The 22,471-nt window shown below is 37.5% G+C and overlaps 1 protein-coding gene across 1 annotated transcript in view; it reads right to left on the minus strand.

The window, feature by feature from the left end:
* Positions 1-22,471, minus strand: part of LOC121430919 (ATPase family AAA domain-containing protein 2-like) — a 47,132-nt gene that overhangs the window by 24,360 nt on the left and 301 nt on the right. The window contains exons 2-7 of the mRNA XM_041628351.1: positions 15,159-15,454; positions 4,098-4,282; positions 3,430-3,664; positions 2,221-2,304; positions 1,409-1,532; positions 638-745 (exon numbers count right to left, since the gene is read on the minus strand). Of these exons, the coding sequence (XP_041484285.1) occupies positions 638-745; positions 1,409-1,532; positions 2,221-2,304; positions 3,430-3,664; positions 4,098-4,282; positions 15,159-15,454 (1,032 nt within the window). The remainder of the gene's footprint in view (positions 1-637; positions 746-1,408; positions 1,533-2,220; positions 2,305-3,429; positions 3,665-4,097; positions 4,283-15,158; positions 15,455-22,471) is intronic.

Genomic DNA, 22,471 nt, shown 5'->3' on the forward strand with positions numbered 1-22,471 from the left:
AATCAGACAAAGCATTTAAAATTTCATAAGAAATATGACAAGGAATAACAAAGTTCTGACATTTAAAACTTTGCATTATGTTGGTATAACAGTTTTATTCTATCTTCATGAAGATTTAGTTTATTTTGTTATATCACTATTTATTATATATGTAATTAGCTGCTACATCATTATGTACATTTTCATTAGAATGTTATGTTGTTTTTATCAGCCTATTTTGATTGGCTTCTGAAATAAAGATGTAATGAAATGAAATATGTCATTAGAAACCTGATGTCCATTCATCCTTGATATTTTATCATATAAAATTATTATATTTATTCAAATTTTGTCAACAAAGAATATAAGAAAATTGATTGACAACTGATTCAATGCATATTTATTTCTTCAACTTATTTTGTTACAAGATAGATTTATCATACACACATGTATGGATGTGTCAAATAAATGATTTCATTTAATAACATAAGAGGAATGTGGGGACATGACATCATTAGCCTATCTAATGAATATTCATAATAGCCTGAATATAACTATTTTCACATAATATTGAAATCTAGAATTCAATAACTTATGTTGTTTTGTACACGATTTTGATGAAATGCTGACTAAAATAAATAACAGTAACAGTATTCACCTGTTTCTTGCTCTCATCATGCTTTTATTCTTCCTTCGTTCAAATCGTCTCTCATCATCAGAATCCTCTGAACTAGTAGATGATAGATCCCGAGCACCATGGTGAGTTCTGTATCAAATATGAATGAAGGATTCTGAATGGTCAGATACACTTCCTAGCAATGGCACAATTTGTTTTATAGCCATGCATAACCATTGGATATATATAAACAATCTCTCCATGGTCTTCTACCGGTATGTTATATAATTTTGTCAACTATTTTGTGATTTCTGGTATTTAGGAATTTCGATTGTTCCTACCTATTCAATTGTTTACCCTGGTGAATAATTGAAATGCAAAAAGGGTATTTGTCCCAGGCCTAATCCTAGATGAATTCTTATACTGCACCAAATATTGCCATGGGGAAATGGTTCTGACCCATCTTTAAATTAAAGAGTAGTGGGTTTGAATTCTAACTCAAGGTATTCATGTGCTCCACTGCACTGAGAATCATTACCAAGATCACTGGGTGTGTGGTACAAGAGCTGTAATAGTTAAAGCCAGGACAATAAATATCCAGTTTTTGAACAAACAGGATACCATGATTCCACCACTTGTTACCTGTCCTACTTTGTGTACTTTGAGCACTGCTGTAGGTGCCAAGGCAGAATCACAAAGCAATACCCTCAGAGCAAAAACAAATAAGTGTAGACATATTATATAAATGTAATTGATTTTAAAAGTACATCATAATCTTTCAATATAAATGCAGGAGACAGATAATTGTCTAACCTTCTTTTTAGCCTAGGACTATGGACAGGAGTAAGATGTTTCTTGTGTTTGAAATGACGTCTTCTCAGAGGCGAGTGGGGGTTGATAAAATCCTCATACTTCTGCTGTCGTTTCCTCATCGGTTCTAAATATGAGTAAAAGGTTAAAGCAAGGTAAATAATTGGGCAAATAAGGGAAATGGATCTGCGTTCCATAATGGAAATGTTTGTGATCAATGGCTATATATCACTGGCCAATCAAGATCACTGTTGCATATTCATTTTCATCAAAAGACTGACAGCAATCAATCAAAATTGCTCTCTTATATTTGCAATCCCATCGTAATTCGTTGCTTTTTGAAGCCCTGATATGACAACAACAAAAAACGTCTGAGGAAAGAGTCAATTTTTTTTCCCATTCCTACAAAAAAGCTCTGGAGCCGTCAAGCTCAATGCAAAATATGATGTAATAATTTTCATATCAATCCCCGAAAACAACTAGGGGTTGAATCACCATCCCCACCACTTTCAACATTTTCCATGACCACTCCACAGCACAATATTTTGGACTGACTTTTTACTTTTAAGTCTCACGCATCATTTGAGCTCAAATTTTGACTTCTGGTTACACGGTTCCAAAACTACACAACATTTTGTAAATACATGTCAGAGCAAAAATTGATCAAAACAAATAAACATAAATAGAGCTTTCCACCTTATTTATAAAGATATTACTATTCTGATTGTCATTACCTGAAATAAATTGATATCAGCTCTCAAGTGTAAGTGTAAATAGATCAAATTCCATTAGAGAGATGTGACCAACATACTTACCAGACATTGGAGCAGAGTAACGATTGGTTATTTGACGATGCTGTCGAAGAGAATACTGAGATTGCGGCTCCTCTTCCTCTTCGTCTGTAAAAAAAATATATATATATCATCAGGATAGAGGAGATTAATTCTCACCTGGAAATAATAGTACCTTGATTTATTGGTTTATTTCATTTCTGTTTCAATTTTCAATATACAAATCGAACAGAAATATAAACCAATGAACTTACACAGTTTTAAATGGATTATATCGATACATAGTAGTTTTCTCCAGGCTGACATCTTTTGAATATCACTAAAAGGTGGAGAATACTCTCTTCCCTCTCAATATTGATAAAGATTTAAATAAAGATGTTTCTGTTCTAAAATAATGAAATAAAATGGGGGGAGGGGACCTAACCAAAAAGATAATCAATTTCTATATTCAATTGTTCATGGCTATAAAAATGATAATATAACAATGACTTGGCTGTTTGTAATGTTCTATCTGGTGTGTGGCAGGGGTTGGGGCAAGGTGGATAGAAATTTTAGCTAGATAAGCTGGAAATCTAATCTACAAAACCAGCTGTAAACAAAATTTGCCATAGTCCCCCAGGTACATGAATGAATAAAAGACAATTGAACTGGTGGCAAGTACCTGAAAAACGCACACGTAAAAGACCCTGAGACTATTTCGGTTGCATTTATTACCTCTAGCGGTAAATGCTGTTTTACCCACAATGCATACAATAACAAGTTTTACTGAACAAATTTATGATGTATCATTTATAAAGGTATTTATTTTATAGGACTAGATGAATATCATCATTTGCAATCTTAATCTCCCTTCTATTCAATGACTCTGTTGCTGTTGGTAAATTGCAGATAGATCTACACACTGCTGTGTTCACTTTCCCACTTGATCTTTGTTCTTCTACAACTAGTCTAGTCTAATTGCCATTTACATTTACTAATTTGTTTAATTTCCAATAAGAATACCCAATTTGTCTAAAATCCACTTTTTCATCCATTTTTAACATCCTATCCGAGGGCTGGAGTGTTATTCCACTGTAACATAGCCTGCATCTAGGGAACAGGTGGGCATGTTTACACACAATGCAGACTCCTTTTGATTCAGCAGGCAGACGTTTTACCGACTGAGCTAAGTCGTTCCCTCAAAGACAAAAACAATGTGACCATCAAACACTCTAAGAAGTGCATTCTACTCACCTTCGCTTTCTTCATCAGAGTCATCATCCTCAGAGTCATCATCCTCGTCAGAGTCTGAGTCATCATCGTCGTCATCATCTTCTTCCTCATCATCACTATTTTGTTTCTCTTTTCTCCTCAGTTTCTCTGCCTCTTTCTCTTGCTGTTTTCGTTCTTCCCTCTCTCGTTGTCTTTGTAGCTTCTTTGCTTTCTGTCTGTTCTTTATACGAGAGTACATATCAGTCCCTGTCTCACTCTGTCAAAAATAAATCCAAATCATTGAAACAATAATCATAATACTACTAACAATAACAGAAACAATAATAATGATCTTTACATAAAGCACCTTTTTTATAGAACAGTATGAAAACTGCCAAAAGGGGGATATTTGGCATTGCTCCACAAGCCCTCTTAACTTTGATTAATGGCAAATATTCTAAGCTGCATTATAAAGAAAAGTATCAAAATTTTATTCTAATAAAAAAAAAAACTTACAAGACTAATTTTCAAAGCAACTTTGAGAATAATGTGAGATAATCTGGTACCCATTATATGAATGCTTCCTACGTAAAGATGACTCACTATTTCTTTTTCATCATCGTACTCATCATCACCATACTAATAATCATCATCGTAACAATAATCACCACCATCATCGTCATCATCACCACCATCATCATCATATTCACCTCCTTATTTTCGTTGTCTTCATCCTCTTCTTCTTCCTCATCACCTTCTTCTTCCTCATCACCTTCTTCTTCAACGTCATCCTCATCATCAGTATCTTCTTTCCTACTTGGTCTTAGAGGTTTCTTCCGATGTAGCATGACCTCCTCAGGGCTTGGGTTTGCACCACCAGCCAACATCATTTCAGCTATCAGGAAGAACAATTGAACAGTATTTTTTAATGACAGTGAAAATAGATTGTGACATGCTAAATATAAGAAGCACACTGAAGTCTGAAAGCATAAAAATGCATTTTGGAATGAATAACTAAAACTGTAAATACAAATATTCCTCTTTTTTTATTTCATGATTACAAATTCAACCCTTTTACCAAATGAAAAGTACTACATTTTTATAAAAATATTTTCATGCAGAGTATAAACGCAACAATTTAAAGAGTCTGAATATACAAACCAAAATGCTTGATTATTACTATTATTGTAAGTTTATTACCTACATGTGGTGATACTCCTAACATAAAATTTCTGGATTCAGTGTAAAGCTGGGGGCTATTACTTCATTTCAATGATAAATAATCAATGGAAATCATCAACCATATTCATGAAATACTTCCCTGAAGGTCCAACCCCCCCAAAAAAAATACACAAACACATCCATACATACATAGTTACATACAATCAAAGTCAAGACAGAGCTCATAAAAAGACCTGGTGGTCTTTCACAAAGATTTAAGTATGACTTGAGTTGCACTTAAATACCGAGTTGCTTACAGTATAAAAGGCTTGACCGCATTGGTCAGATCGTGTCATGAGGACGCGCACTTCTGCGCATCTATCAATAAGATCACGCGCTGCAAATCATGAACGCATCAGCATTTTTAAGTGTGACTTAAGTCATACTTAAATCTTTGTGAAACACCCCCCTGGTGGTCTTTCACAAAGATTAAGGTGCGTCTATACAGTCACACTGAAATTCCCAGTTGCATGCAGTATAAAGTGCCTCACTGTATTAGTCGGCAGGCCATTTCATTGTATCTTGTTTTTGCGTGGTCTGGTCAGTGGTGTTAGAAATAAAATTCATGATAACCTTCCAAATATTATAAAACATGCATAAACACTTTGTTCTCCTCACGATTATGCTCCCAAATGTATGAAATTAAATCATTCTGACGTTTATTTCAATGGTTATTATTGGTGAACAACTGCAGTTATAAAACACGCTGGCTTCTGGTTTACGTGATTCCGGCCAATCAGAAGGCAGCATTTACGGGCTCGTTCGCGATTGACTTCTACGCCATGTACGTTGACAACCAAGATGGCGACCGACGCTGCGGCTGCTGGTTCGTCAGCAAAGTGTTTTATTCACTTCGAAAATACTTCTGATGATATAAACGCATTTAATGCAACAACTTGGGCGAAATCTTTGACTAGTGCTGCGATTTGGAAGAATTCTGACGGCAAAAAGGCCAACATTGCATCAGCTTTTCTTGCACTAATCGACAGCGACAGCGTTGATGAAATTCCACAACAAGCTGGTTTTCATCGGAAATGCTACCAGCAATTTACAGATAAAACAAAGGTTGAGCAAGCTAAAAGAAAGCAGAAGAAAGCAGAACTGGAAGATGAAGGTGAGTTTACTTGAGAATATTTTCACGGGAAATTGCAAGTGATCATTTACTTGTGATAGGCTCTTGGCCTAGTAACCCAGGGGCAGGGGGCTCCCGGCCGCGTAGCGGTCGGGAGCCCCTGGCCTTGGCCTAGTACTAGCCCAAGGCAAAGATCATGAACATGATGAACAGGCGACTAGGCCCTATATTTTTAATTGCAATGTAGGAAATCATTTCTTATTTCAGTTAAGAAAAAAAAACATGGTTAATGATCAGGTAATCGCATGGACTTTTAATCAAATGAACGGTGCCAAATATTGATTAAAAATTCATGCGATTATCCGATCATTTATGCCTAACCATGTTTTTTTTTCTAAACTGAAATAAGAAATGATTTCTTACATGCATAGTCGCCTGTAATCATGGCTTACCTTAGCAATGTTAGTGTCTAGATCTAGATGTGACTTAAGATAAGTCGAGTTGAGTTGAAACAAATTGACCCCCCACCATTGGTGAAATGGCGCTTATTTAAAAATATAAAAATTAAATACATCATAATCATGATAATAATATGATGCAATACATACCGATACATGTCTTTGACATGCCATCGTGTATGTATTGTTGGTAAAGCTGGCCAGCGCCTAGAGGGACGGAATGCTGCCCAAATTTTCATTCACGTAAAGAGATCCAGACATATTTTGGATTGTGCCTGTCATTTTGCAGTTACGTTTCGTTATTGACTATTCATTTTTTATTGTGTATGATGCAATACATACCGATGCATGTCTTCGATATGACATCGTGTATGTATTGCTAGTAAAGCTGGCCAGCGCCTAGAGGGATGGAATGCTGCCCAAATTTTCATTCACGAAAAGAGATCCAAACCTATTTGCGGTTGCAAAAGAGCCGAACTAAAGCATTTAAAGCAGGCCCATTATGACCCTTTTTTAAAGGGTTTGTTTTACATCATAATGCAATTAAACGTGTGTTTTTGTCACTGCATGGTGTACACATAAATATTCCTCTTGTTCCCCTTGATGATACTTTCTTCTGTAATAAATGCTCCTTTTATCATCTTGCAATTATATTATAATTTATTTTTTGCAAGCAAATTAGTGTGTTTCACACTTGGAAATTCCTGATACTGTTATTGAGAAACTGAATGATGATTATTAGAATAATTACTGAAATTTATCGTTTGAAACCCAGAATTATTGACATAAAATAATTGAATAAAAATGTGCATATGCGTATCACTTATCTATTATTTAATTACTCTTTTCGTTTTATTTTTATTTTTTCCCAGATTCATCAGAAGAACCAGAGCAGAAGAAGCCACGAAGAGAACTACGATCCAGAATGGCAGCCACCAGTTCCCGTCGTTCTATGCATGTACTCCCAGCAGAGTGTATCATCTGTCAGAAGAGTGGACGGTTGGATGTAAAGAAGAAAGGAAAGCGTGTGAAGGAGCCACTTTCCAACTGTGAGATAGTCAATGGAGGGCGAATTCTAGAGCAGGCTATCAACGAGCAAAATACTCGCATCTTACGCCTCATCCAACATCAAGATTGTGTTGCCATAGAAGTCAAGTACCATGCAACGTGTTACCTGAATTACACGCGACCTTTGACAAGGAAAGGAAACAAGCAGCAGCATGACAGGCACTACACTGAGTCATTTAAGAAGTTCTGTAAGGATGTAGTGGAGGAAAAGCTGATTAAGGAGGAGAAGGCATGGGAGTTGGTCGCGCTCAAGAAAAAATTTGTCCAAGTTGTAGCCGAAGTTGAGAAGGTGGATGCCAGTTCGTATAAGACAAACAGTTTGAAGGGTCGACTACAAAGTACATACCCATGTCTAAGATTTGCAAGACCGAAGAATCCTAATGAGAGCGACATTGTGTATGCTAAGCAGCTTTCGGCAGAGACCCTTTTTGCTAACAGCAGGGCTTCTGTTGATGGACCGTCTGGTACTGACATCAGCACAGACTCGGAGGAAGATGAAGGCTTTGTTTTACAACGAAGTAGAGCAACAGGATCCACTCTGACAGAGATGTACAACAGTGCCATATATTTGAAGAAAGAAATTGAAGATATACCAACACAAACTATGCCATGGCCACCAGACTCAACACATCTGACACTGGACAAGGCAGAGAAGATCGTTCCAACTAAGCTCTACAACTTCCTCTCATGGATGGTTGGTTTCAATGAAGATCCTGAAGGCGATAAGTTTGTAACACTGCCAGAAGAGCAACATAGACGGATATTGTCCCTGTCGCAGGATATCATATATCTTACTTCAAAGGGAAGGAAGGCAATGCCAAAGCAAACATCACTCGCCATGGCTGTTCGCCACATCACTGGGTCAGCACAACTGATTGGGCTTCTAAATGGCTTCGGACATGCCACGTCCCACACCAAGGTCCTCGAGCATGATACTGCGCTGGCCAAGAAGGAGATTCAAAATGGCGAAAACAAAGTACCATCTTGTCTGCAAGAAGGAGTTTACACCACACTGGTGTGGGACAATAATGACTTTGGTGAGGAGACACTTTCGGGGAGAGGCACAACCCACAACACTAACGGGATTGCCATTCAGCATAAGCCAGCTCCAATAGATCAACCACCAGAGACATCTGTTTCAGTCAAGAAGACAAAAGAACGAACACTCAAAGCACCAGAAGAGGTACTTGTGCCATTTTTTGGTACCAAGAAGGCCAATCCGCCACCACTAGGACGTGAACTGAAGCTTCAAAAGGAAGAGCCTGAGTACTCCAAACCGATCCAGGCTGCAAGACGCATAGACAAGGGCTACTTTATCACCAAGTATCCTGTACCAGACAGTAGCCGCCTTCTGCCAGGATGGACTGGATATAATCAGATGCTTGTCAAAAGCATTCCACCAAAGGCAACCGTAGCTTATCTTCCAGTCATTGACGCCTCACCCACACAAATGAATGCTGTCAACACTGTGCTTCATCGAAGTATTGACATCGCTGACTCGTTGAAGTTAGACTCTGTCGTTGTTGTGGTAGACCAGGCAATATATGCTAAGGCGCAGTCCATACGGTGGCAAACTCCAATCTTCCAGAAACGAATAGTACTGCGGCTTGGAGCATTCCATACTGCCATGACAATGCTGGCCTGTATTGGGACAAGATTTAGAGATGCCGGACTGGAGGATATCCTCATCGAATCTGAGGTGCTTGCTGGTGGGTCAGTCAATGGAGTCATGACAGGACGACAGTACAACAGAAGCATCAGGTGCCACAAACTTATGGCTGAGGCACTTCATCGAATGCGTTGGAAGACATTTCTAGAGTCCCTGCCTGAAGAGGAAGCTGGTGAGTATACAGATGTCATCAAGAATCTCCGCAGTGCTTTTCCATACCAGGCACACATAGACTTGATTGATGATACCACATTTGGCAGATTGACAGCAGCATATGACCTGTATGTGTCCGAGATGGCAAACTCAAATCCAACCTTTGCATTTTGGTGCTCATACTTGTCAATGGTGGACACGCTCCTGCAGTTTACACGAAGCTCCAGAGAGGGAAATTGGCAACTGCATCTAGCATCCATCCGATTCATGATGCCATGGCTGTTCAGCTATAATCGGACAAACTATGCACGCTACTTGCCAGTCTATTGGATGGAGATGCAGGAACTACCAAGCACCCATCCTACCATTTATGCTGAGTTCCAGCAAGGCCACTTTGCAGTGCAGCGACAAAATGAGTATGGATTCTCTGGCGTACCATGTGACCAAACAATAGAGCAGACAGTCAACAAAGACTCCAAAACAAGAGGAGGCCTTAAGGGATTTACCGTCAACAAAGGCGCTGTGAACAGATGGACGGCAGGACACCATGAGCGAGCAGCCATTATGAGGCAAGTTGAGGAGATGGCAGGAAAGGGTCAAAGGTCATGCTTCCGCAAGGACCTCACAGAGAGCCGCATGAAGCGAGATGAATCAGATGTGGAGTCCATCATCGACACCATCTCAAGTCTCACTAATCCATTTGAAGAGGCAACTTCAACTGATATAGTTCATCTTGCTTCTGGTGTTCTTGCATCATCAGATATAACTAGGGATCTGTTGGCGGCAGAAGAAAAGGGTGATGCAAGCTTCATGCAGTACTGCCAGGAAAGACTGCAAAAGGAAGACAAGGCCTTTACAGACACAATACGTAGATCAACGCTAAAGACTTTCAGCAATATGATGAAGAAATCAGTGTCTAACATTAAAGGGAAGGAGATGGTGCTGAAGAGCGACCGAGATCTGTTCGCCCGCCTTGTCATCATAGGGAAAAGGAGACAGGTCGACTTGCGTAATATGATGACCTATTCACTTGGGCCATTGCCACTGTCCATCGCCAAAGCTGATGGCTCGCTAATGAAAACCAACAAGGCCAAACTCCTGCACGTGTTAGAAGATCTGCACATGCCTACAGCACCTGAAGAAGGTCACACCAGAGTTCCTCCTCAACCTCCAAAAGGTGGCATATGGATCGTAGATGCTATGGCCCTTCTTCAAATGATGAAGAACATTCCAAAGACATTTGGTGAAGTGGCGATGAGAGTGTTCAAGCAGCTTATGAACTTAACACTTGAGACTCAGACCAAGTCCATCCATTTCGTTACTGATACGTACCCTGACGTAAGCATAAAAAATGCAGAGAGGACAAGACGGGCGACAACTGGATCTCAAAGAGTCCGCATCAGAAAGCCAGATCAGAACACACCAAAGCAGTGGAAGAAGTTCCTTGCCAACAGCCATAACAAGCAAGAACTGATCAGCTTTCTATTTACAGAGTGGCAGAACTATGATGCTTACAAGCTGAAAGGTGTGCAGTTGGTAGTGGCACATGAAGACAAATGCCATACAATAGCGGCAGATGTCAACGGAGCTGTGACGTGTTCGCAAGTCGACAGTCTTTGTTGCAACCATGAGGAGGCAGATACCCGCATGCTATTGCATGCGAAGTATATTGGAGAAACTTCGAATGCCACCCCAGTCATCATCAAGTCCCCAGACACAGATGTTTTTGTTCTGGCAGTAGCACATGCTAAGGAGATTGCTTCACCTCTATATTTTCATACAGGCAGAGATGACAAGAAGAGAACTATCGCTATAAGCCCCATTCAACAAGAACTTGGAGAATCATTGACAAGTGCTCTGATTGGTTTCCATGCGTTCACTGGCTGCGATTCCGTCAGCTCGTTCTATGGAAAAGGGAAGACAAAGGCCTTTTCATTACTGAAGAAATTTCCAGCACATGTGGAGACATTCAAGCAACTTGGCGATTCTCTTGACGTCCCTACAGAAGTATATGATGGACTGGAAAGATTTGTTTGTCACCTGTATGGTCATAAGGATGTACCTAGTGTCAATGAAATCCGGTACATCATGCTCAAGACTGCAACCAGAAGTGAAATTGTAATGCCACCAAACCAGGATTCACTGCAGAAACACATCCAGAGGGCCAGTTTTCAGGCAAGCATCTTCAAAAAGAGCCTTGTTCAAGACCAATATCTGCCATCGCCAGTCAACCATGGATGGAAAATTGAGGATAGTGAGCTTGCCATTGACTGGATGGATCTGGCACCAGCACCAGAAAGTGTTCTCGAACTGGCATTCTGCAAGTGTACGCGCTCAAAATGCAAGGCAGAAGATGCTGACGATGGATGCTGTTCTAATCTTGGCCTTCAGTGTACAGACCTATGCCAATGCAAAAACTGTGACAACTTGGAACCTCTGATAGCTGACGAAGATGCAAATAATCCAGCAAGTGATTCTGATGATGAGGAAGGAGAAGATGATTTTGATGAGGAGGAACACTATTAAAGTAAGTAACTAAGCTTAATATTGCTCATATTAATGTTTGCCCATTCATTTAGTTGAGCTAAGACAGGCACTAACCACATGGGGCAGGCGCAATTTCCGGCACATTAATCCAAGAATTGTGCTGGTTCTTATTTAAAGCCCTGATGAGGAATAAAAGTATATTCTGGAAAGGTCCTATTTGGCAGTATTTGAAACTCCACATTTGTGAACTGATATCTGGCTTGGCTTCTTGGAGGGCTTGACAAATCATACTGTAATAAGTTCTGGAAAACAAACAAAAACTCCAATGTTTATTGAAACATGAAGACACCAATATTTGACCGTTGATTACATGAAATATTCAGTATTATTTTATATGCATCAAGTGCACGTGAAAACTTAAAAGAGCCACTGGACAGCATGCTTTAGTTTATCAGGAGATGCCACAAGTTCATAATTTGCCCAAAACATACTGAAAATCACTTAGAACAAATTTGCAACACATACTGCTCTTCCCTTTTTAAGGCGGCCCTCTACCTTCAATGATAAAAAAAATCATTTAACAAATCATTAAAAATCAATCATTTGTCATACAACTTTGTAACCTTGCACAGGTCAAGGTCGAGGTAAAGGTCAAAAGGTTATTTCCGTCCAAATTTTAGAGCGATTTTTCGATGTTCATGCATTTGTTTATTTTTCAATCTGATTTCTTCCATCGCAGGAGCTGTTGATCTCGGTTTATCCTGATCATTCTTCTGCGAGGACTGGTGTCTCAGATGGAACACGCACAGGGGAACAGCTTCTGCTCTTCCGGCTTGTCGGTCTTCTTGGTGACTTTTCCCGAAGCAAACTGTTGGATGAACGTGGGGACCATCATGAACTTTTTGGTAAACTAGTCGAGGTTTAGGAAAACATTTCATTGTCCCTCAGCCAAATTTTGGAGACCATCAATATCTTTAAAACTATGGTAGCTTTCTTGATTTGGGCCTCCCTTTTGAAATTATTGTGTTTTTTTATTCATTTTTTTTCTGAAAAATTGTCAATTTTTTTGATTGGCCATATCCCATTAACTAAGGTACCTAGCAAAAAAAGAATCATAAGGATAAAGGTCATCATCCAATATTGATGTGTACCAAATTTGAAACAAATCTGAAAAAAAATAAACAAATGCATAAACTTTGAAAAACTTTGAAAAATTGCTCTAAAATATGGGCGGAAATGACCTTTTGACCTTGACCTTTGACCTTCATTTTCCCTCCATTTTTGGAAGCGCCAATTATTCTTATATAAGTGTGCAAGGTCACAATGTTGTATGACAAATGATTGATTTTTAATGATTTTTTAAAGTGATTTTGGACATTAAATGTAGAGGGCTCCCTCTCTTGTTCAAATGCCATTTCACTAATTAGCTGATTATCTCATTAATGGGATCATATTTTTTCGGAGAACAAAATGTTTTTTTCTTCAATAGCAACCATACAACGAATTTATAATGTTATATTCTAACACCAGTCATCAGACCACGCAACTTTTTAAAGGAAGCCTTAACATTGGTATGGCCTACAGTCTATATTGTCAAATCATTCTTAAAGGACGCGTACTACTGCATATGATCTACTCATTGGCATTTAAGCTTGACTGTAGGTCACACTTTAACCCTATCTAGGCCGGGATATTTTGGGAGTTTATAAGGCCCCCCTTAAGATCTCGACCGTCGACCGCCAAAAAAATTGGCATGCGGGTTGCCTGGGACATAATCTACAAAATTGTATAGTAATTTATTTCATGCGAATCGCTATTAAGTCATAAAAGTCAAAAATCATACTTTTTCCTTTAACTCCTTAAATAAAGCTCAAAATGTACTAATTTTTGGTATAGAAACTCTTTGTGGTTTTCTTAGAAAGTGTACATGAAAAAAAATTTCTTATGTATTATATTTTCTTTTGCAATTTCTTATGTATTTTCTTTGTTTTTTTACCTTTCGTTTTTCATTGTTTTTTCAATGAAATTTGTTGGGGACTCTTCTGAGATCATAAAAACCATAAAATAAATTCATTTAGACCAGCAAAACTAAAAATAATCATACATTTATGAATTTTGGTTGAAAACACAAGTTGCGTAGACTTTGTACACAAAATCACGTTTTTGAGCAATTTTTGGTCTGACATGCACTTACATAATGTTGCGTAATTTCAGAACCACGTACCCAGGCGACGCAAAATTGGTCTCAAAAGTTGCGCAAGAATTGAAAGTAAAAAGTCAGCGAGCGGCGCGGTCAAAACATTTCGCACAACAAAAATATCACACGATTCGTAGAGGGGGGGGGCCTCCGAGGCCCCCCAGCCTAGATAGGGTTAAGTAACTCTTTGTAAAACGCAGTCCTAGAATATTTCCCATAGCAGAAATTTAAACAAATAATAAAAGCCAAATGAGAGAGAAGCCCTGCTCACTCATGAAATGACAAATAATTTCAATAAGTCTACCATAAACAGGGATTCCACTTGATATGGATACTGAATCCTTAAAATTGTCTAGAATGGGATTTTCTATGTATACAATTTTCTACAGCCCATGTTAAATAAGTTCAAAGCCTGAAAAGCAATATCCCTTGGTAAACAAGTGGAATGCCTCTGGCGGTCTCACCTGCATCATGCATTCAATATAGCAGCAGTGATGACTTTGAAAACTACTATCAAATAATTCACAAAAAACACCATTCATATAAAGATACAATACTACATTCATTCACATTTGACCTTGATCATGTGACCTAAAACTTGTCAGAGAAACTTGATTACCCCTATATCCACATTTTAAACACTATATCTATAAACTTTGAAAGTTATGATGGTAATTCAATGAATACCCCAAACTTGGCCAAAGTAAATTGACCTTACATGACCTCTGACCTTGGTCATGTGACCTGAAACTTGCACAGGATGTTCAGTGATACTTGATTACTCTCATGTCCAAGTTTCATGAACTAGACCAATAAACTTTTAAAATTATGATGGTAATTCAACAAATACCCCAAACTTCACCAAAGTTCATTGACCTTAAATGACCTTTGACCTTAATCATGTGACCTGAAACTTGCACAGGATGTTCAGTGATACTTGATTACTCTTATGTCCAAGTTTCATAAATCAGATCCATAAACTTTCAAAGTTATAATGGTAATTCAACAGATACTCCCAATTTGGCCAAAGTTCATTGACCCTAAATGACCTTTGACCTTGGTCATGTGACGTGAAACTCTAGCAGGATTTTAGAAATACTTGATTAACCTTGTGTCCAAGTTTCATGAACTAGGTCCACATATTTTCTAAGTTATAATGACATGTTAAAAACTTGACCTCAGGTTAAGATTTTGATGTTGATTCCCCCAACATGGTATTAGTTCATTGACCCTAAATGACCTATGACCTTAGTCATGTGACCTGAAACTCAGGCAGGATGTTCAGTAATACTTGAATAACCTTATGGCCAAGTTTCATGAACTAGGTCCATATAAGTTATGCTGTCATTTCAAAAACTTAACCTTAGGTTAAGATTTGGTGTTGACGCCGCTGCCACCGCCGTCGTAGTCGCACTCTGCTATGCAGGTGAGACAATAGAAACTTACTGAGGAGATTCTGATTCATGGTACTGTAAATCTGCTTCCGAGGTCGTCGACTACGGCGTATGCCATCCTCATCATCCTCCTCTTCAATCACCTCTACATGACTATCTTTGGTGAGACTACGAAATTCTCTGGATCGACTCAAGGCAGACTCCTTCTGATTCTTAGGTGTTTGTTTGGATGTTGAAGCCTTCTGGTTGCTGGTAAAAGTAGAATCTGGAGTCTTGCTTTTAGCTCTGCTTCTTACTGGGCTTGGAGTTTGGTCAGGAGTAGAAGGGGAGGTCCCTGATCTGTGATAACTATTAAGAATAAAAGAACAGTTAGGTATGACCTCAATCCATGTCTTCTCAATCAACATCCAGTCGTAGGCTTTTTTGTGTTGAAAATAAAATCAGATAAAAATAAAAATAGAATTTGGATGAGAATAAAAAAAAATCTATAAAAGGTAGCAAATTACAAGTATGCTACTTGTAGATTGAATACAAATAGTTCAGAATAATTTATAGGAAGAAAGACATCATGTAAGTAGGTTCCAAGAGAGATTATGCACTAATCCTATTCATTCATGAAAAAATAAGTTTTTAATGCTTTTCTAAGAATTGCTAGTGATGGAGACATTCAAATTGCAAGTGGCAAATCACTCTAGCATTATTAAAGCTTGTGTATAGTTTTGGTAAATCCACCAAAATGCACCTATCACTATTCCAATTCATTGCTAGCTAATACGAATGGATATGCCCTATAACAGTTATGATGTGGAGGATATGAAAAGAAAATGTGTTTTACAGGATAAATTTTGCGATTTTACATGGAAATTTAACTTGATCGGGTCACCCGATCAATTTAAAATATCTGTGTGTTTTTGTCTTTCAATTAAATCCTATTCCAAATCATGGAATGGGCTGAAACTTTCAAGATATGTTCTTTGTCTGTAACTTTTGGATATCTAATCACTAAATTTATAAGATAAGTGCTTGAATGCCCATTTTTTTAATTTAAAACAAGCATCGCCGAGAGAGGGCGCTATATATCCAAGATTTGAATATTTGAAATTTTCTCAGAGAAGTGCAGTTGGAAAAATATCTAACGGTCTCTACGCTTCAGTAAGACTGTCATATTAGATGATATTCGATTATCAATCACATTATTGACCCTTTACCAAAGCTATACACAGGCTTTAAGCCAACACAGTAAAAGTTTGATCGCTGGCGAATGTACGAGTTAATGAAAATGAGAGACCAAGAGGGTCACCAACTGACTGAAGTTAATACGATGATGATAATAATAATAATAATAATAATACATGTGATTTGTATAGCGCACTTTCCATCTTGATTAGATGCTCAAGGCGCTTAAGAGCATAACAACAAAAACTATTTACATATAGTACATGTCTGAACAATAAGTCAATGTCTATCAAAATGCACTCTTATACAGGTATGTTTACAGGTTGCCCTGAAGGTGGTCACTGAGGTCTGGGTTTCAAACTTTGTGGGAAAGAATTCCACAGGCTAGGCCCTGCATGAGCAAAGGCCTTTTTTCCGCATGATTTCTTAGCAACTGGAATTTGTAAGAGATTAGATGATGAGGATCATAAATTTCTTGAGGGTTGGTAATTTTGCACCAAATACGTTTTGTAACTGGGGAAGTTCCATTGATTAATAATAATAACGCGCCTCAGAATATAATATTTCTCGATAGATGGCGCTATATAAATGCCTATTATGATTATTATTATCATTATTATTATTGACTAAAAGAAGGATTTTAAAGACTGGGGTCATTCCATGCCAATTCACCCAATGAATATGCGATTTTGCACTTGACCCTCTCGGAATTCGTTGTAAATTGGTACACATAAAATTCACCATGGCCCACGCACAAAACAAAAAAATTAGTCCAATTAGTCTGTCGGTTCTCGCGCTACGGCCCGCCCTTTTCTCCTTGTTTTGACAAAAATGGGCGTGACTTTCAACTTTCAATGGCCACCGCGTCGTAACGTGTTGACCAATTTTCATGAAACTGGTACCATTTATTAGGAAATTTATAGAGGAATCCAAAACATGAATCAAATAATGTATTGGAGCGATTTATAAGGTCATGAACTTTGACCTTTACTTTGACCCTGAGTTTGACCCCCGGACAAATAATTTTTTAACTTGAATTTTGTGTGTGTTAATTATTAGTATGATATTGACAAAATATGTTAAAATCAATGATATTTTATTTCTTCACCTTATAAAACTCTTCCAAAAATATCATGAAATTTCACTCTAGTCCTACATACTGATATTCATGTTAGTAAAGTGTTTACCAGTTACATGATTTCTTCCAATCTTAAGTTTAACAGTATGCATACACATGAGAAAAAATTAAGCTCATCAATTCACAAATGAAACATTACACATTTATGCTCATGAATAGGTACCTCATACTGTTTAGGCATTTTGATGCTCAGCAATATATTCTTGTTTTAGTAAAGTGTTTACTTTTATGGGAGCCTTAAATAGGCATATACTCAACAATTTGATGATAAAAGTAAACACTTTATTAAAAAGTATATATATACATATATATATATGATATATATTGCTGAAAATCAAAATGCCTAAACAGATACGGGCAAGTCCAAGAAAAGGTCACCCTGGAAGGCAAAATTTAATCTTTAATTTAAGAAGTTATCTTTGGTGGGGTAAGAAAGCCCAAATGTGGAATTTTAAAATTTCATTAAGAAAAATTTGATAATATGCATATTTATGCTAATTTGGGGCACCTAATTTGCATAATCAGTAAAATGGGCGTTACGTATGGGACAATTATAAAAACTCATAGAAAATGAAAACAAAACTTCTGAGATTCAGTCATAGGTGGGACATGGACCCCCTTACATCTTATTACTTTTGGCAGAAAAAAGTGGTGTCATCTAATTAATTATGCAAATTAGGTCTTGTCCAAGGATGGAATGTCCCATACGTAACATTTTGAGGATGTTTTTTTAAGTTATTTCTCATGATACAATACTTGTATTGTTGCATCTCTGGGAAGTTCTAATTTATTAAGTATGAAAATGTTATACCACAAAAAGTTTCAAAAATGGAGTTTACTTTTTAATTAAAAGTTAATTAAAAAATTGTTACGTATGGGACAACATGTTACGTATGGGACATTTACACACAATGTCAATGGGGAGATTTGTGTACAAAGTGAATGGAGAAAAACAAATTTGAAGAGTGCTCTAAAAACTGATTATTTACCTTTTCTTTAGTTTTTAAACACTGATTTGTTATGAATACTGATTAATGAATACAAATGAAGCCAAAAAAATGTGAAAATGGAAAAATATGAAAAAATAAAAACAATAGAAATACATAAGAAATTCATAAAACCATGAAAAACAAGGAATAAAAAGGTTGAAATGGCTACTTTCCCCTTCAGTGATATCAAATATGTCTCAGTAGAACATTTAAAAAGAAAGAAACTCTTTTGTTATTTCCATATTTTAAATTATTTCAATTTTTTGAATTATGGGGAAAATTGTGTATGTTCTCTATGGGGACAAAATGTCCCATACGTAACTGTCCCATACGTAACATGTCATTAATTTGTTTAATTAGAGTCTGTAATTAGAGGGATTTGGCTTATGACATGAAACTTGCCATAAATGTACTATATTATTGAGACTTCTATCACACTAAGTTTCAAGTTGTCAAGTGAAATACTTTCAGAGAATTCTCAACTTGAAACTAATGTATTAAAAATTGTCTTTTCTCTGCGTCCCATACGTAACGGCGCATCTTTTCGCTCTAAAAGGTCAAGATGAAGGTCATATGTCACAATTTATTGCATGATTATTCTTCTCCTAGATGTCTACCATCATGAGGGTATTCAATCTAATCAAAGTCTTTTAACACTATTTTTCAGGTCATTAAAGCCTCTGAAATGTCCCATACGTAACGCGCGCGAATTCTTGGACTTGCCCATACCTATTCATGAGCATAAATGTTTAATGTTTCATTTGTGAACTGATGAGCTTAATTTCTTTTCAAGTGTTTGCATACTATAACTTAAGATTGGAAGAAATCATGTACCGGTAACTGATAAACACTTTACTAACATGAATGTCAGTATGTGGGAGTCAGGACTAGAGTGAAATTTCATGGTATCTTTGGAAGAGTTTTAAAAGGTGAAGAAATAAAATATTATCATTGGTTTTAACATATTTTGTCAACATCATACAAATAATTAACATACACGAAAATCAAGTTAAAAAATTATTTGTCCGGGGGTCAAACTCAAGGTCAAAATAAAGGCAGTAAAGGTCAAAGATCATTACCTTATAAACCGCTCCAATACATTATTTGTTGTTTTTTACGGCTTCGTACCACTCTCTTGTGCGTGGTTTACATGGTATCTTATGAAAAGCAAACAGGAAGGAAAAAAAAACAAGCTGGCCCGAAACGGGACTTTGAATAGTGCCAGCTTAAGTTGCACTATAACCATATTACAACGCAATCTCTCTAAGCTCACTCAACTCTGGCTCAGCGGTGAAAAAATATTACCGAGTATGCTCGGCGTCTCTTTTAACTTAGCCAGGGAACTTCACTACTTTGAATCAAGAATAAAGTCAAAATTAGTGTCATGAAGGTGGGTGCAGGGCGCGACAAACCCGCTTGCCCGGGCAAGTGAAAATGACGTGCGGGCAAGCACTTCTCAAAGTCAATTGCCCGATCGGGCAAGTGGTTGTTGCGTCTTTTTTTCTGTACCATGCCTCGTTTTTCCATAAATCATCCAAAATCCACACTCAAAATCATGAATAAGCCTTAAAAAATAGTGATTAGCGCAGTTTCAAATTCCGAAATTGCGTTATTTTTTCTGTACCACGTATTTCCATACACATGGTACCAGGTATGAAAAAAATCAACGCAATGGCCGGGAAACAGTTGAATATAGTATAGGGGTCCTTTATGACTACCACCATGTGCAATTTCTAATGCACATTTTCCCCCTTCCGATATCACAATTCTGTGATAAAATAATTAGAATTACACAGGAAATAAATCACAGAGTCTAGTAACCTCGCATTGGTGAGTTGTCATTCGGCTTTGCTTTACAAAACGGCCTATTAACATCCAAAATAACTTGCCGTATTTGTTAATTATAACTTAAAATTCATTTGTTTCCCTTTTTGAGGGGATGAGGTAAATATCAGACAAATCATCAAACAAAGCTCCATCTATTTTACAAGGCCGGCGGGAGGCTCACACACGTGCGCATACTAGCTAGCCAGTCTGAGCTCTGTCTCTCTGCCAGAACTCTGGGGGACAATTCGCTCAGTAAAGGCCTCAATGACAATGGTGATTTTCTGTTTCAGACAGAGTTTACATTTCGGGTATATTATTCAAAACTTCCAATAAAGTTTGATGATCTCTTCATTGTCATGTATATTTAAGTTATTAATACATTCTCACCGAATTTAGACTCCCCCATAGAGAAATGCAATTTTCGTAGAAGTCTGCGTTTTCAAAGAACTTCAGGAAAAGTTAGGGTATGTGGGCCTTTATTACATGGCCGAGTACAGGTTATTGTACTGGAATAGGCGAAGTAGAAATTAGATATTGAATTCATTTATATCAAAGTTCAACTCACAGTCACACCCACACAAACACACACACACCCAAGATTCTAAGCATAGTGAAAAAAAAATTACTTAAAAATCATACAAATATTAAACAATGTTAGTAATAATTCATTAATAAGTGAACAGGTATTCCTCAAAATAGAAAAAAAAGTAGCATGTGAAAACACGTAGATAAAAATTATTGACCGAGTGCAACATCATAAAATGATGAAGAAAAGACTTGATGGTTTCCAACTAATTAAGAGCTGAACATTTTTCACTGGCTTTCTTTATAGTTTCCAACTACGGTAAATCAAAGCAATTCTAAGGAAATGTGGAAAGCAGGTAGCCATTTCGTGGATTTAAAGATGCAAAATATGAAATATTAGCAACTTTTGTTGAAGGTTTTTTTTAAACCTTAAATGCCCATAAAATATCTATTTTTTTTTTCTCCAAATTAAACGTTAAGACTCAGGCCTACGTTGCTGAAAATATCCTTTTCAATGTGTGTTCTTTTATACTGGACATGATTCTCAATTGTTATTTTGTATACCTTAATAAAAATAAGAGTAGTGCCGTCATAATGAAAAAATTATTTAAAAAATTGGGCAAGCAGTTTTTTCTATCGGGCAAGCAAATTTTTTCATCACATGCCCAACAGGGCAAGTGACAAATTTTTTTTTTGTAGAGGCCTGGTGGGTGCGTTTGTTATGGACAATATTTTATTAAGATCGTAATAAGCGCTTCCCATTACCCGCGGCTCATACCCCTCTAAACGACATTGCCTGGGCGGCTATGCCTGGCCACTCGATGTGTTGTGAACTGGCAGACATCGTACGTACATGTACGGAGGGGTTACGGCGGGCTGGCTCAGACCCGTCACCGTGTATAAACCGCACCCCCGACTTTTGCTTCTAAAAAAAGGTGCGGTTAATACACCGTTACTTAAGGTATTTTTTTTTGTTTTGTGCTTGGGCCATGGTGAATTTTATGTGTACCAAATTACAACGAATTCTGAGATGGTCGGGTGCAACCACTGGGTGAATCCAGAGGGAATGACCCACTCTGCGTTCCTTCAGGGGCAACCTGTGAAGAGTTTTCAATATAAGGGTGATGTGGCTGCGCTGGCTAGATAGAGTTACAAATTACACGCAGCTGCACTTTGCAACCTTTTCAATTTGCCAAGTTGAGAATCTGGTAAGCTGTAAAGGAGGCTCTTACCAAAATTTAATCCTGAGGAAATGAGTGAATGTACCAGTTTCTCTGTTGCTGAGCGAGTGAGATATTTTCTTATGAAGCCAATATTGCGCAATCGATAACGAACTGATCTGCAAATGCTTGTAATCTGGTTGGACATGTGAGAATAAAAAATAACTCCAAGATTGCGACATGACTTTGACAAGGGGATGTCATTGCCTGAGATAGAAATGGAATCAATGTTGGATTTGTTAAGTTGAAACTTTGAGCCAAAGACTAAAAACTCACATTTACTATAGTTCAAAAGAAATGAGTTTGACTTCAACCAAGTGTCAAATGATTATTACGCATAGGAAGCATCTGTACAGTGTTGGCAACATTTAAATGAGTCGATGCAAGCGCACTATTGGATAAACCAGGGGAAGATTGTTCCAGAGAAAAGGGCCAGCGTGAGCGAAAGCCTGTAACCCACTTGGTTTTCTAGATGTTTTAACTAGGGAAC

The sequence above is a fragment of the Lytechinus variegatus genome, chromosome 17 (genome assembly GCF_018143015.1).
Source record: "Lytechinus variegatus isolate NC3 chromosome 17, Lvar_3.0, whole genome shotgun sequence".
Taxonomy (NCBI): Eukaryota; Metazoa; Echinodermata; class Echinoidea; order Temnopleuroida; family Toxopneustidae; genus Lytechinus; species Lytechinus variegatus.